This window comes from Emys orbicularis, chromosome 2 (genome assembly GCF_028017835.1).
Source record: "Emys orbicularis isolate rEmyOrb1 chromosome 2, rEmyOrb1.hap1, whole genome shotgun sequence".
Taxonomy (NCBI): domain Eukaryota; kingdom Metazoa; phylum Chordata; order Testudines; family Emydidae; genus Emys; species Emys orbicularis.
The window spans coordinates 175,043,978-175,058,202 of record NC_088684.1 but is presented as its reverse complement, the minus strand read 5'-3'; the positions used below and the strand labels follow the sequence as shown (position 1 = coordinate 175,058,202).

At 44.6% G+C, this 14,225-nt stretch overlaps 1 protein-coding gene across 1 annotated transcript in view; it reads left to right on the top strand.

The window, feature by feature from the left end:
* The first annotated feature begins 3,300 nt into the window (after window positions 1-3,300).
* The window catches only part of ELP2 (elongator acetyltransferase complex subunit 2), a 114,460-nt gene continuing 103,535 nt past the window's right edge, over window positions 3,301-14,225 (top strand). The window contains exons 1-2 of the mRNA XM_065398578.1: window positions 3,301-3,356; window positions 6,259-6,336. Coding sequence (XP_065254650.1) covers window positions 6,300-6,336 — 37 coding nt within the window. The 5' untranslated portion in view covers window positions 3,301-3,356; window positions 6,259-6,299. The remainder of the gene's footprint in view (window positions 3,357-6,258; window positions 6,337-14,225) is intronic.

Here is a 14,225-nt window from a genome sequence, read left to right as displayed (position 1 = left end):
CCAAAATAGGGAAAGAACAGGTTAAAGAATATTTCTATGTTAGATCTATTCAAGTCAGCAGGGCCTGATGAGACCCATAGTAAGAGGAACAAAAAGTGCCACCATTGCTAAACAACAAAGTTTAAAAATAAAGGCATCCTTTAAAAATCGGAAGTTAAATCTTAGTAAAGAAAATAGAAAGGAGCATAAGCTCTGGCAAGTCAAGTGCAAGAGTATAATTAGGCAGGCCAAAAAAGAATTTGAAGAGCAACTAGCCAAAAGCTCAAATGAACAGCAAATAATGTAAGTACAGCAGAAGCAGAAAGGCTGTCAAAGAATCAGTGGGGCCACTGGATGATCAAGGTGCTAAACGAGCACTCGAGGAAGATAAGGCCACTGTGGAGAAGCTAAATGAATTCTTTGCATCAGTTTTCACTGTAGAAGATGTGAGGGAAATTCCCACACCTGAGCCATTCTTTTTAGGTGATAAATCAGAGGAACTGTCCCAGATCGAGAGGTCATTAGTAAGGCTACGTGTTAGTCATGGGTATTTTTAGGAAAAGTAATGGACAGGTCACGGGCAGTAAACAAAAATTCACGGACTGTGACCTGTCCATGACTTGTACTATATACCCCTGACTAAATCTTGGGGAGGGGGGCGGCCTGGGGGTACCGCAGGTGCTTGGGGGGGCGGCCCGGGAGGGTGCTGGGGGGGGCAGGCAGTGGTGCACGGCCCAGGACCCTGCTGGTGCTGGGGGGGAGGGGTATTCTGTGGAAGCGACGACATCCCTCAGCACCTAGGCGGAGGTGGAGGTGCGGCCATGCAGCTCTAAGCGCTGCCTCCCTTCCCCCCCCGAGCGCTGGCTTCACAGCTCCCATTGGCTGGTTGGCAGTGCCTATAGGCGAAGGCAGCGCACAGAGCCCCCTGGCCACACCTCCCCCTAGGAGCTGAAGGATGTCGCTGCTTTCGGGGAGCTCCCCCCAAGGTAAGTGGTACCCAGAGCCCTCACCCCCTCCCGTGCCCCAGCCCTTAGCCCCCGACCCAAAAGTCTGCTGCTTGGTGGGGGGCGGGGGGGGACACGCACGGGGCGGTGGCCTGAGACTGCCCCAGCAGTGGCTGCCGTGGCTGGCCTGAGGGCTGCCCGAACTGCTCAGGTGGCATGCCCTTGACCGTATTCATATAAAACTTCACAAGCATTAACGTTTGTGGGGGGGTTTGTTTTGTTTTGGGGGGGGGGGTTTACAAATATATTCAGTGGTCTGTCTAGTCTTGAACAGCACTTAGCATTCTTAGCTATCACAACTCTTATGTTTTTAGGGAAATTTAATTTTCTGTAATACACATCGAGTAGCTTTCTTTGTTCCGTGACTGAAATAACTCTTACTTTATAGTAGCAATTAAAAGTAGGTGTTCACATAATTTAAAAAATATTTTTTTAGCTGCTGAGACTGAATTAATTTCTGGAGGATCTGATAAACAGCTCATTGTATGGGAAACACAGAATAAGCAGGTAAGCAGAAATATTCCTATTGTCTTTTTGAACTATCACTTCATCAATTTTTATTTTCAAACATAGTACCCATGAAATATTTAGTAAATTAAATTACTTCTGTCTGCATTTCTGAACTCTTTATCATGCCTTTTTATCTCACCTAGATTATTGCAACTCTTATATGCCTCTTCCAAGTCTCTTTCTGAACTTTTGCATCAGCATAATGTTGCTATCCTCTGTCACATGATTACATTTAATCCTATTTCTAAATATCTCTGCTGCAATTCTTTTAGTGATTCATTTACAAAAAATCCATAGACTTATATAGCTTGTTTCAAAGACTTTTATCTCTCCCTGCTCCAAGCTTCATTTTCTAACATCATGTAGTATACTTCTTTCCCATAATCTCATCACTCTTAGTGTGAGATCCACTTTTCTATAGTTCTGTGTGCCTGGCACAGCATTCCTGTATCTCTCTTCACTCTTCTCTAGTTGGATCTGGTGAATCCACAACTGGAATACAGCATTTATTTATAGGGACCTTTATTACCAGAGGAATAGACAAATTGTGAGGAGTGTGGAAAAGATGGTTTGAAGGCTGCAAGGGTTTAAACCTTCTTGAATAAGAAGTTATACCTAACACAGTCCTGAAGTGCATTATGGAAATTCAAAAATTCTATTTTAGTCAGAATCAGTCTCCCACTTGGTTGAAAAAAGAGGATTTGAAAAAAGAAATTTGCACCCAATACGAGGAGGGCTATGATCAAAATGTAGCATGTATTTTGCACAAGAGAGTACAAAGAGGCACTAAATTTACAAAAGCAATTGAAGGAAGATTTTGAAGGAGTTTGACAGATTGCAGGCTGACAGATTGTAGACTTTTCCATTCTCAGTGGAAGTCTCAATTTAGCTAATTAATCAAAACCTGAAACTAGAACCTTAGAAGGATGAAGTACGGTAATAATAATAATCCAAAAAGACGGAGATGCTATAGAACCTTTCTCCTACTTAAATAACATGACTGATCACAAATACAAATGTAAATGGTTGAGCTCAGTACATGAAGAAGAGGCTGAAATGTGACTGATGGACCTTAAGCCAGAGTGTGTTCTTGATCTTCTAGCGCAGGGGTCGGCAACGTTTGGCACGCGGCTCGCCAGGGTAAGCACCCTGGCGGGCCTGGTCAGTTTTATTTACCTGCTGATGCGGCAGGTTCGGCCGATCGCGGCCCCCACTGGCCGCGGTTCGCCGTCCCGGGCCAATGGGGGCGGCGGGAAGCCGCGGCCAGCACATCACTCAGTGTAGGTGACCCCAGACCCCCTCCCCAAGATTTAGTCACAGGTATTTTTAGTAAAAGTCATGAACAGGTCACGGGCCATGAATTTTTGTTTATTGCCCATGACCTGTCCATGACTTTTACTAAAAATACCTGTGACTAAATTGTAGCCTTAATTATGACATCTGTAATCTGGCAAGGTTCTCCTTTTAAGAAATACATGAACATATACTGTAATCAAGTTACCTCTGTCATTTTTTTCAAGGCTGAATGTACTTACCTCGGCAAGCTAGCCCACATAAGTTGTTAGTTTTCATATTTAACCATTACAGCCCTCTTCTAAACATTTCCAAGAATTTAAATGTCTACATGCCTGAAAGTTTCATGTTTTCTGTTAAGTGTTTTATCTTTATTCTTTGTTTAATCTTATGTAACTTTCTGTCATGTTCAGCTTGTGAAATGCATTCATCTTGAAGGCCATACAGAAGCTGTTTGTGCTGTGGATGCTGTTTACCAGACAGATGAGTCAAAAACAGAATTAAATCTACTAATAGCTTCTGCCGCTTCTGACTCTACTGTCAGAATCTGGTCCAAACGAGGTTCAGAAGGTAACTTTCCTTACTGTTAATACTGTAGACACAACGGGATGGCTTAAAGACCAACACTAAAAATGGATGAATGTATACATGTTAAAGTACCTCTATTACACTAAAGTCTCCGAAGAATCTACCCTAAAGACAGGGTGTAAGCTGGATTCTGTTTCTTCAGAGCAGTCATTCAGTCAGACCTCTACAAATTCATTGAAAGCCAGCCACTGGTGTAACTGAAGATCTTATTTGCCCTGCAGAACCATTGGCATTGATATAAAATAGAACTCACCCTGGATCCAGGCTGAATTTGCAAGGATGGCAGTTAGAAAAAACACCTCTCTCATATCCGAGAGTGTGAAGTGTTTGGTATCCCCTTTTCCTTGGAGTATGAAGGCACACTAATAATTTTGGCAGCATGCAGGGGCTAGGACTGCACCTTTTTTGGAGTTCTCTAGTGTTCTTTGCCTTTGAACCTGTAAATGTGCGGGACTCACCCCTGCGGCGCCTGCTGCTGGTAGTCTCAGGGAAGTAGCTCTTTCCAGCACAGAGCGCCCTCTGCAGGCCAGTGTCCCACTGTCCGCTGGCCCCCGTGTCCCGCCTGGACCCCGGTGGCCTTTTACCTGGGGTGCTGCCCCTCCAGGCAATACCCCACAGATCTGGGTCTCCCCTCCCTAGGGAACCCCCACCCTCTATCCCCACCTTGCCTCAGCCTATGGGCTACTGCCAGTCACCATCTAGCCCCCTTTCACTGGGGCCGACTGCAGTCTGTATAAGCCAGTCATCATAGGCAAGGGAGGTTTTGACCTGCTGCCTTTCCCTGCAACCCAGTACCTCCAGGGGCCTTGAACCAGGCCCTGCAGCCTGGGGAGTTGCCAGCCTGGAGCTCCTCTGGCTCTCCCCAGCCCTGCTTCACTTCCAGGACCCTTTCTGCAGGCAGCCAGGCCCTGCTCTCTCCCAGCCTGGAGAGAGAGCCTTCTCTTGGGCCTCTGGCTCACAGCCTTTTTATACAGGCCAGCTGTGGCCTGATTGGGGCGTGGCCTAGCTGCGGCCCAATCAGCCCAGCTTAGTAGCTCTCAGCCACAACCTTCTCCCAGGGCTGACTTTAACCCTTTTTCCACTGGAGTGGGGGAGCTGCCCCACTACAGAACCCATGCAGGGGGCAGACCGAGGGTCTCTGCTTGTGGCAGGGCTTTGGGGATTCTTTTCAAGCCTCAAAAGAAAAATGAAGTAAAAGCAATTTTCGACTTGAAACAAAACAAGCAACCCCCATCTCCTCAAAACAAAGAAACAAACAAAAACCAGAGATTCCTAGGCTCCTTTTAACCAGGGATTCTAGGAGCCATCTCTTCATGAACTGCTTCTTCTCAACGGGGGATATCTTGTAGCTAGGCAATGCCCGAGGGGAGCAAGAAGCACCTTTCTGCTTCTCCATACTGCAGCTGGGGCCACATGGACCAGAAGGCCTCAGGTGCAGGATCTCCTTGGACACAGCAGAGAATGACCAGGAGGCACAGGGAAAGCTAGGTGTTTGTTCTGTCCTCCCGAGCCTTAAGAAGGAGGAAGGTAGCATTCTGGGCCAGCTTGAAGACAAGGTCTGCATTGAGCTGCTTGATTGGTTGGTTGTCCTCTCCTCTGCATTGGGAATGATGGGTTGCTTACCTTAGGATGAGTAGCCCGATTTTACAGAAAGCGTAGCAGACTAGTGTAGCTAAACGTGTGAGATTTTGGTTTTCCATGTTAGAGCTCTATGTTCTATTCCCAGCTTATGTAACCTTTCAGTGACACCTTGCTTAATAATAATGATTGTGAAGGGTACAGAATTGTTAACACCAATCGGTAGAAGAGTGAGTCTAGAACTTGTAATTTCCTAGTTCCCGGTTGTGGGTTTTTGTTTTGTTTTATTATGTAGATCCTAGAGGTCCCAGTTGGAGATCAGGGCCCCATTGTAATAAGCACTGTGTGCATACAGAACAAAAAGTCAGTCTCTGCCCTAAGAACTTAGTCTTAATAGACAAGCTAATCAAATAATAATAGACAACATACAAGCAGAATGTTGAGGTACAAAACTTGATGGTTATTTGGTAGTTGTTTCTAGTTCTCTCAAACTAGTCACCTCCTCCATGCCCCGTGTACATCCGCCCCAGGCAACCTACACCACTATTTCTCATCCAAAGAGATCTCCCTTTAACCTGACCACCTCAGAGAAATAACTTCTTTCCTAAATCAAATGAGCAGGGAACTGCCTGAGCAGAACTACCCACCCCAGAAAACAAATCCCCCATCTTCCTCCGCAAACATTCTAAATTCTCTACATGTCTCTTCCCCCGCATTGCCACACTCTAGCAGCAGCAGGGCTGAGCATCTCATTCCTAATCCTGCCCGAGATATGGGGGAGCTCTTCCCTTAGGTGTTGCCTTTAGTTTAGGGTGCTGAGCCATTCGGGCCACTGCTGGGTCTGTAGGGTGGTTGGGGGAAAGTGTGGCTCATCTCTCTCTCCCTTCTGCCACTGCAGCTGCTCTGGTAGAAGACAGGCTGAGTTTCTGCCCCAGTGCAGTGAATGCCTGCTGCAGTAATGGGGCCCATCCAGAGAGGGATTTAGAACATGCAGTGCTATTGTCATGCTGCCAAAATTAAACTGTACAATATAAGATGCTCTGGGAAATAACTTTTAATAGCTTATAACTCAGATCTCAATGGATTTTACTGGGACCAGCAAAAGGCATCTCCCTGATTCCATGGAGGTCCCTTGCCAAAATCAAATGTTTTCTCCAACCAATGGAGGTGGTAACTTCTCAATGGGGTGCATGATTTTTTTTGTAATGGAAAGTGTTAAGCAACCAAAACATAAGTGTGCTGCCCTCTCCCCCTACAGCGTTAATTTGGTAGAGTGAGTTCAGCATTCTTTACTCTCAATTTTCAGCTAACTGCCTTCAGACCCTGGAATTTGGAAATGGATTTGTTATGGATGTCTCCTTATCCTTCTTGCCTGGCAGTGATGGTAAGTACAGCTACATATCCTGAACGCTTAGTCCAGGAGAAATGACACATTTTTAAAAACAATGGTTGATGTGCCTTGAAAAACAGTGTTTTCATTTAGCTAATTTTGGACACACATAGTATATGAATAATCATATCTAAATTGACAAGAAACCACCCCAAGCTTCACGTCTGAATAGATTTAATTTGGAGGTTAGTAGTTAGAACAAAGTTGCTTAGTTGTAGTGCTTCCAAAACAGTCTTGATAGAGCATGTATTATATGTCAATTTAGTTGCATTGTGAGGCAGACGTCAGTTATAGATTCATAAAGTTAGGTCAAGATATAAGCACCCCAGCCCCCAGCAATGGTGGGATGGAGGTAAGCTCCTTTGGAAGGGAGGAACCATACTTGCAGCACCCTAAAGCAATTGTATAAATTTCATAGATTTTTTTTAAAGACCAAATTGACCATTTAAATCATTTAACCTCCTGCATAACACAGACCATAGAACTTCACCCGATACTTCGTGTCAAGTTCTATTATTATTACTAACTATTATCTGATATTTGTGTTATAGTAGCTTCTAGAAGTCCCATTGTGCTAGGCACTGTATACAGAGTCTGAGGCAGTCTTGGTCTCAAAGTTTACAGTCTAAGTAGACAAGACAGAAAAAGAATGTGTGGCAGAGATACAACACAAACAGTGACCAGTGTGATGGTCTGCAAATATCATGTGAATTCATGAATTTTTTGGGAGGTGGGTTTTGTTGGGATTAGCTAAACAGACGTTGGAAGGGATAAGGGACGTTGCAGGGAGTGAGGTAAGGCAATCAGAAAGGAAGGTGAGGAGGGCAAGGGGATAACGTAAGGGAGAAGTGGGACAAGAGCAGAGCTATATGAGTGTGGGGTGTAGTGAGATGAAGAGGGCGGGAGGGAATTGAATTAAACTGCCAAATTAATGCAAAGGAGAGAGTGTCCAAAGAAAAAATTGTAGGAAGCAGGTGTAGGAAGCAGCACTGACAACATCATCAGTGTCTGATGGTCCCTGCTGCAGCTGCTTGGCTCTGCCTCTGCTGGCTGAGTCTCTTGGTGGGTCCTTTCATGAGTTTGTCCATCCCAAGATCATATGAATTGGGGGAGGGAGGAGGCTGAATGGAGCCTAGTGTCTGTGGAGTAGTTTTTTCCCCGTGCATAGTTGTATGCCCAGTGATACTGGGGGTGGAATATGTTATGAGCAGGACATGGGTGGTCTGGCCTAGCAAGTAGAACCAGGAATCAGGCTTAGTGGTTGGAGACAGGAGTCAAGCCAAGGGTCAGAACTGAAGTCAGGAGACAAGCCAGGGGTCAGTCTCAGAGGCAGGAGTCAGTCAAGCCAGGAATCAGAGCCAGAGTTGGGAGTCAGGAGTCGGAGCTAGCCGAGATGCAGGTCTATTGCTACGGCTGGCAGGGATCTGTTTTGTTACACAGACGCTTCCTGGAACTCCTCCTGGGGCTGAAATATAGTGCCTGGTCTAGCCATGAGGGAAACTGTCAGCCTGGCCTTCCGAGGTGGTAATTCCTGTGGTATTTATCTCCACAGGATTTGTGTGGTCATGCATAGCACCCTACCATAGCTGCCGGGTAACAGCGTGGAGGCATTGGCCTGGGTTCCAGTCCTATCCCTGCACAACCTCACATAGCACCCCCTTCAGGGGTGCCCATATGGCATTGCTGGACCAGGGTGTTTTTGTGAAAGGTCAGGTGGTTCCCAGGACCATTCTTCAGGGCCATAGTCTTTCCAGTCGATGAGATACCATAGTTTGCCCCAGTTTATCTTGGTGTCAAGCACTTCATGGACTACATACTCTTTGTAGTCTGGGACATGTACTGGGGAGAGAGGAGGTTAGGTTTAGTGGAGAATGGATCTCCATGTAGGGTTTCAGGAGCAACATGTGGAAGACAGGGTGTAACTCGAGGGATCTAGACAGGCAGAGTTTGAAGGTAATTGTGTTGATTTGTTAACTGATTTGGTATGGCCTGAGGAACTGGTGGTCTAGTTTGCAGGATGGCCTGTTTGTGCAGAGTTGTTCTGTGGAAAGCTGCACCTCTTGGCATACTGAAAAAGTTGGCCATTGACAGTCTGATATCACTATAGGCTTTCTTTGCTTCCTCAAGGTAGCCTCTTACCACTTCTTGGACCTGGTGAATCTGTTGAATCCAGTCAGTGACTGCTGGGTTTGGGGAACCACTCAAACCACTGAGCTATCCCAGGTATACGCCTCTACTGAAAGAGCAAATTTCAGGGATCCAGTACTTCTGATTCTGCATATTCAAGTGTAAAAGCATCCCCATGAAAAGTCTGAGCTCAAAAGTCAGAGCAACAGCAAAGGGGGTATTAAGGGCCAGTGTCATCCTGCCCTGAATTGGTTCCAGGCTTGAAAACTCATCAGAAGCCTGATAAGACACCTGATGGTTCCTTAGAGCCATTGGTTCCTATTGGATCTATGGTTACAGTGGTGACTTAGGTTCATGGTGAACACTTGGAACACTGTCATTTAGTTACCCTCATGCAACACCAGATACGTTATCTTTGGTGATTTAGGGTAAAGGAAAGAAGTATAATGTGGTGGGTCTGGTTCCTGTTCCTTCTCCCCCTTCTGCAGAAACGAAAAAGAAAAATGTAAGTCCAAACCATTTTCTTACCTACGCAGAACTCTCTGGAGATAAGAGAACCTCCCCGTAGGACCCGCTACTCGTTCGCCATGGAAATGTGTCAGACAGTTTTGAGCTTTTTGCTTAACCAGGTTGTTGTTGCCTTGGAAACTGCCTTAGATTGACACTGATCTGGAATCAGGCTACCACTGGCCTGATACCTTTCCTTGTCATTGCCCTGCCAGAAAATGCATCAGGGAACCTCTCATAACTGGCCATTCTCTTATAGTTTTTCACAAAGAAATTGATCCTTCATACACTCCCAAATTTTCTCTCCAAAATGATAATGGAATTCCATCTTAACCAGTCCATAAACTTGCCAGTATTTTTTCCGAGGCCACACTGTCACTCAGGTGAAGTGAACTAAACACATAGGATGCTAAGAGAGCATTAGCCTTTTGTTTGAATAGGACTAAGTAACACAGGAAATCATCTGGACTGCTTGTCCCTTATGGGGAAGAGAGGAAAGGGTAGGTACTCACATTCCAGCACCTAAGTGGTTTAGACTGTGTATTGAAAAGTTTTAACTCACACACCTCTGTTCCTCTTCCAGAAGGGCTTACTTGACTAGGGCCAAAGTTACTTCTATGGTTTATCTTTGATGTAATCTGATATTAGAAATCTGCAGAGTTGCTACTTGGAGCTCAACTCATACTTTCACAAAACATTATTCCTTAGATCTGGCATTTAGATTGGTATGCACAATTTGGTAATCTGTATTTCAATCAATTTAACTGCATCTCCTCATCCCACCTTCTGAAAAGAAGAGTGCTGCTTGTCAGTATTCAAGAATTGGAATTTCCAAAGGCTACTTGAAGAAATAAAGGTTACTCAGCCATACAGGGTTTTCATTGAGATGGATTCTGCACAGTCACACTCCTCACCCACCTTTCCTTTTTTCCTCTGAGTCCTAATTTCAGCTTCAGACTCGAGGAGGTGGTGGTAGGAATTAAGGCAGTTGGCAAAACCTCCCCCCCGCCCATAGTCCCGCCCTTAGTATGGGGGTACAAAAGTGCCGCTAGTATGTTCAGCTGATCCAAGCTGTACCCCTGGCACAACGTGAGAGAAAATAGACCGAGTTCATCTCGAAGAACTCCAATTACAGAGAATCGCCTATATTTATTTTTTTAAAGGAAATTTCAGGCCCTCAAGATTGTGGAGGAGAGCATGAAAACTTGAGTATTCCAGTTAAGGTGTGCATGTGTTCTATGCGTCGGAGATTGGAAGATTTTTTCCTAGCCGTGTCCGTGGATCCATGTCTGTGCCCTGAACTGAGGGCATATGGGGCAGATGTCCACTTCTCCAGTTCCTTCCTGCTGCCTGTGGTCCTTGGAGCTCAACTCATACTTTCACAAAACATTATTCCTTAGATCTGGCATTTAGATTGGTATGCACAATTTGGTAATCTGTATTTCAATCAATTTAACTGTATCTCCTCATCCCACCTTCCAAAAAGAAGAGTGCTTCCTCAGTGTTCACAGCTTTAGCTGGAATTCCTGTTAAAAAGTTTGATATTAATAGTTTTCAGTTTAGATAGTGTAGTTCTAGTAGTACAGGGGCCTGGAGAAAAACCTGACCTACCCCAGCATCCCCTATACAGGGTTGCCTAGTGTACCCAAGACTTCAGGATTCAAGATCTGCATGGCCTGCCTTCCTGGTCATCGACTTCCACGACACATCTCTCTATCTGCCTTCTAAGTATAATATCTGATGGTTCTTTTCTTGGCAAACTTGTCAAGCCTGTGACTTCAGACTTAGAAGATTCCTGATGGATCATTCCATGAGACCGCAGTCCAATCCTCACCCATCAGACCTCCTTGTGCATTGCACAGAAGCATTAAGTATCCCTTCAAGCACCTGGTCTCAGGCTCAGGGACTGCTTAGGGTAGATAAAGACTCTTCCAAACACAGCAGACATTAGGTGGCAGGAGCAAACGCTCACAAAAAATGTGAAAAATCTCCCTCCAAGTCTTCAAGTACAGGACTTCTTCTTTGACACCCTCAAAGTTGGCTGAGACTCCACTCCTTGGTCCACGTAGGTCAGGAGCTCACAAAAGGCATGGTACCGGTTTCTTGACACTGAGAACCACAAACGTCACAAAGCCATCCACAGCCAAATGGACGGCACCATCCTCGATACTGGTGAGGGAAAGAAGACAGTGGACATTTCCTACACGGACAGTACCTATGCTCAAAGAAAAGGAATGATCAGTACCGAAAACAGCTAATCTGTGCAGGCCCAGAATCAGTAATACTGTCAGATCTGGTCTAACCAAGGATGTCCCTGCAACTTTGGTTAGCCACTGTCTGGTACCATTGACCAACCAAGGAATAATGAGACCACCAATACCAACAGCACGGCCCACTGACAGAAGCCTCATTCTCCTTCAGTGAGTCCAGAATCAAGGAGAGGGCTTCACCAGCCTTATCAAGGTGGAAGATCAGCCCTGATAGCGTCTCCAAGATCTCATGGGCACCTTCCCACTCTCACAGGTAGGACTACCTGACTTGGGATTGATGGTATCCTCCTCCAGGGGGACTACCCCAGGAGCCCTTGCACTGGCCTTATTTGGATCCCTGGGATCTGTATGAGACATCCCAAATATGCGAGGTCTCAGTGGGAATCAGGACAGGCTTCTTTACCTGGGGAAGAACCTCAATCTGCCCAGGATCACTCTGAGGAAGAGGAACAATCAGCACAGCCAGAACCACTCACTTCAGTAGGATTATCATTGTTCTCACCAGATGAGGCAGTCACTCCTGCCTTGCCATTACCACATGATGACTATATGACCTCTTGAGAATCGGATGCACTCTCTAGATTCCCCTGGAGGAAATACAGGGCACCCTTATAAGCTGCTGGATATCCTCCAGAGTGCTGCTCCCAGTAATGTGGCACTGCCTATTAATGAGGCCACTTTAGAACTGGCTGAGACAGTCTAGCATACTCCAGCCACTTGCGCCCCCTCTCTGAAAAGAACGGAAAATAAATATTCTGTATCATGGAAAGGGACAGAATATTTATTTTCACTCCTTGCTCCATACTCTTTTTAGTGGTGCAGGCTGTCGTTGAAAAGAACAAGCAACTACCAACCCAGATCTAAACCCACAGACGAGGCTAAATGTCTAGACCTTTTTGGGAGGAAGAACTTCACTTTGGCAAGTTTAACAGTTCCGGATAGCGAAGTACCAACCTTTAATATTAAAGTCTGAGTTTATTAATTACAGTAAGTTCTCTGAATTCACTAAGAACTGACTCGAGAATAAACTTCAGCTCCAAGCAATTGTTGATAAAGGTAAATTTTCCTGCCTGATTGGCCCGTCAGGCTTTGTGTGTGCAGCAGATACAGCCTCCTGCTTGATGGCAATATCCATAGTTATGAGATGAGTTTCATGGCTCTAGTCCTCTAGATTCTCAAGGAAGTCCAATTCACTGTGAGGATCTGGCTTTTGAGGGCAATGATCTATTTAGTGAGAGAACGAATGAATCGTTAAATACACATCAGATTCCAAGGCCATCTAGTCTGACCTCTTATATCACACAGGTCTTGCCCATAACAGAACTTCCTCAAAATAATTTCTAGAGCATATATTTTAGAAGAACATCCAATCTTGGTTTAAAAATGGTCAGTGATGGAGAATTCACCTTGGGAAATTGTTCCAAAATGGTTAATTACTCTCTCCATTAAAAATTTTTACCTTATTTCCGGTCTGAACTTGTCTAGGTTCAACTTCCAGCCATTAGATTGTGGTATGCCTTTCTCTGCTAGATTGAAGAGCCCATTATTGAATGTTTGTTCCCCATGTAGGTACTTCTAGACTATAACGAAGTCACCCCTTAACCTTCTCTTTGTTAAGTTAAATAGATTGAGCTACTTGAGTTTATAAGGCATGTTTTCTAATCCTTTGATCATTCTTGTGGCTCTTCTTTGAACTCTCTCCAATTTTTCAATATTCTTTTTGAATTGTGGACATCAGAACTGGATACAGTATTCCATTGGTGGTAGCACCAGTGCCAAATGCAGAGATAAAAAACTTCTCTACTCCAACTCTAGATTCCCTTGTTTATGCATTCCAGGATTGCATTGGCTCTTTTGGACAAGTGTCACACTGGTATCTCATGTTCAGCTGATTATCCACAATGACCTCCAAATCTTCGAGAGTCACTGCTTCCCAGTATAGAGTCCCCCAACCTATAAGTATAACCCTGCATTCTTTGTTACTAAATGTATACATTTACCTTTAGTCATAGTAAAATGCATATTCTTTGCTTGTGCCTAGTTTGCCAAGTGATCCAGATCTCTCTTTATCAGTGATCTGTCCTCTTCATTATTTACCACTCCACCAATTTGTCATCTCATCTGCAAACTTTATCAGTGACTGTTTTATATTTTCATTCAGGACATTGATAAGTATTCATTAGTGTAGGGCCAAGAACTGATGATCCCTGTTGGTCCATGCTGGAGAAGCACCCAATCAGTGACCATTCCCCATTAACAATTATGTTTTGAGACCTATCAGTTAGCCAGTTTTTAATCCATAATTATGTGTGTGTGTGCCATGTTAATTTTATATTCTAATTTAGTCAAGTGGTACCAAGTCAGACACCCTACAGAAGTCTATTACTGTAACACTATTACCTTCATCAACCAAACAAACTTGTAATCTCATAAAAAAATATTAAGTTAGTTTGATAGGATCTATTTTCCATAAACCCATGTTCATTTGCACTAATTACATTACCTTCATTTAATACTTTATTAATAGAGTCCCATGTCAGCTGCTCCATTATCTTGCCCTTTTTCAAAACTGGCATAATATTTAGCTTTCAGTGCTCCAGGACTTACTGAAAATCAAAATTAATGGTCCAGCAAGCTCCTCAGGCAGTTATCTGGACTTGCTGATTTAAAAATGTCTGACTCTGGTAGCTTCTGTTTAACATCCTCTAGAGATACTAGTGGAATGAAAAGAGTGTAATCACCATATGATGAGACTATACTGTCTGTTTTTCCCCCAAAGTTGTTATTGCTCCTCCACAGGGTTCTGACTTTGCTTACTTGGTGGGAAAACAGGATGAGAGAGAGAGAGAGAGTGTGTGCGTGTGTGACATTCGTCCCGTCCCTACCCACACAAAGTTTGATCAGCCACCTCCTTACTAAGTTGGGTAGGCTGCCTGGATAAACACGTACTTGGACCCAACAAGAATCCCAATTGCACAT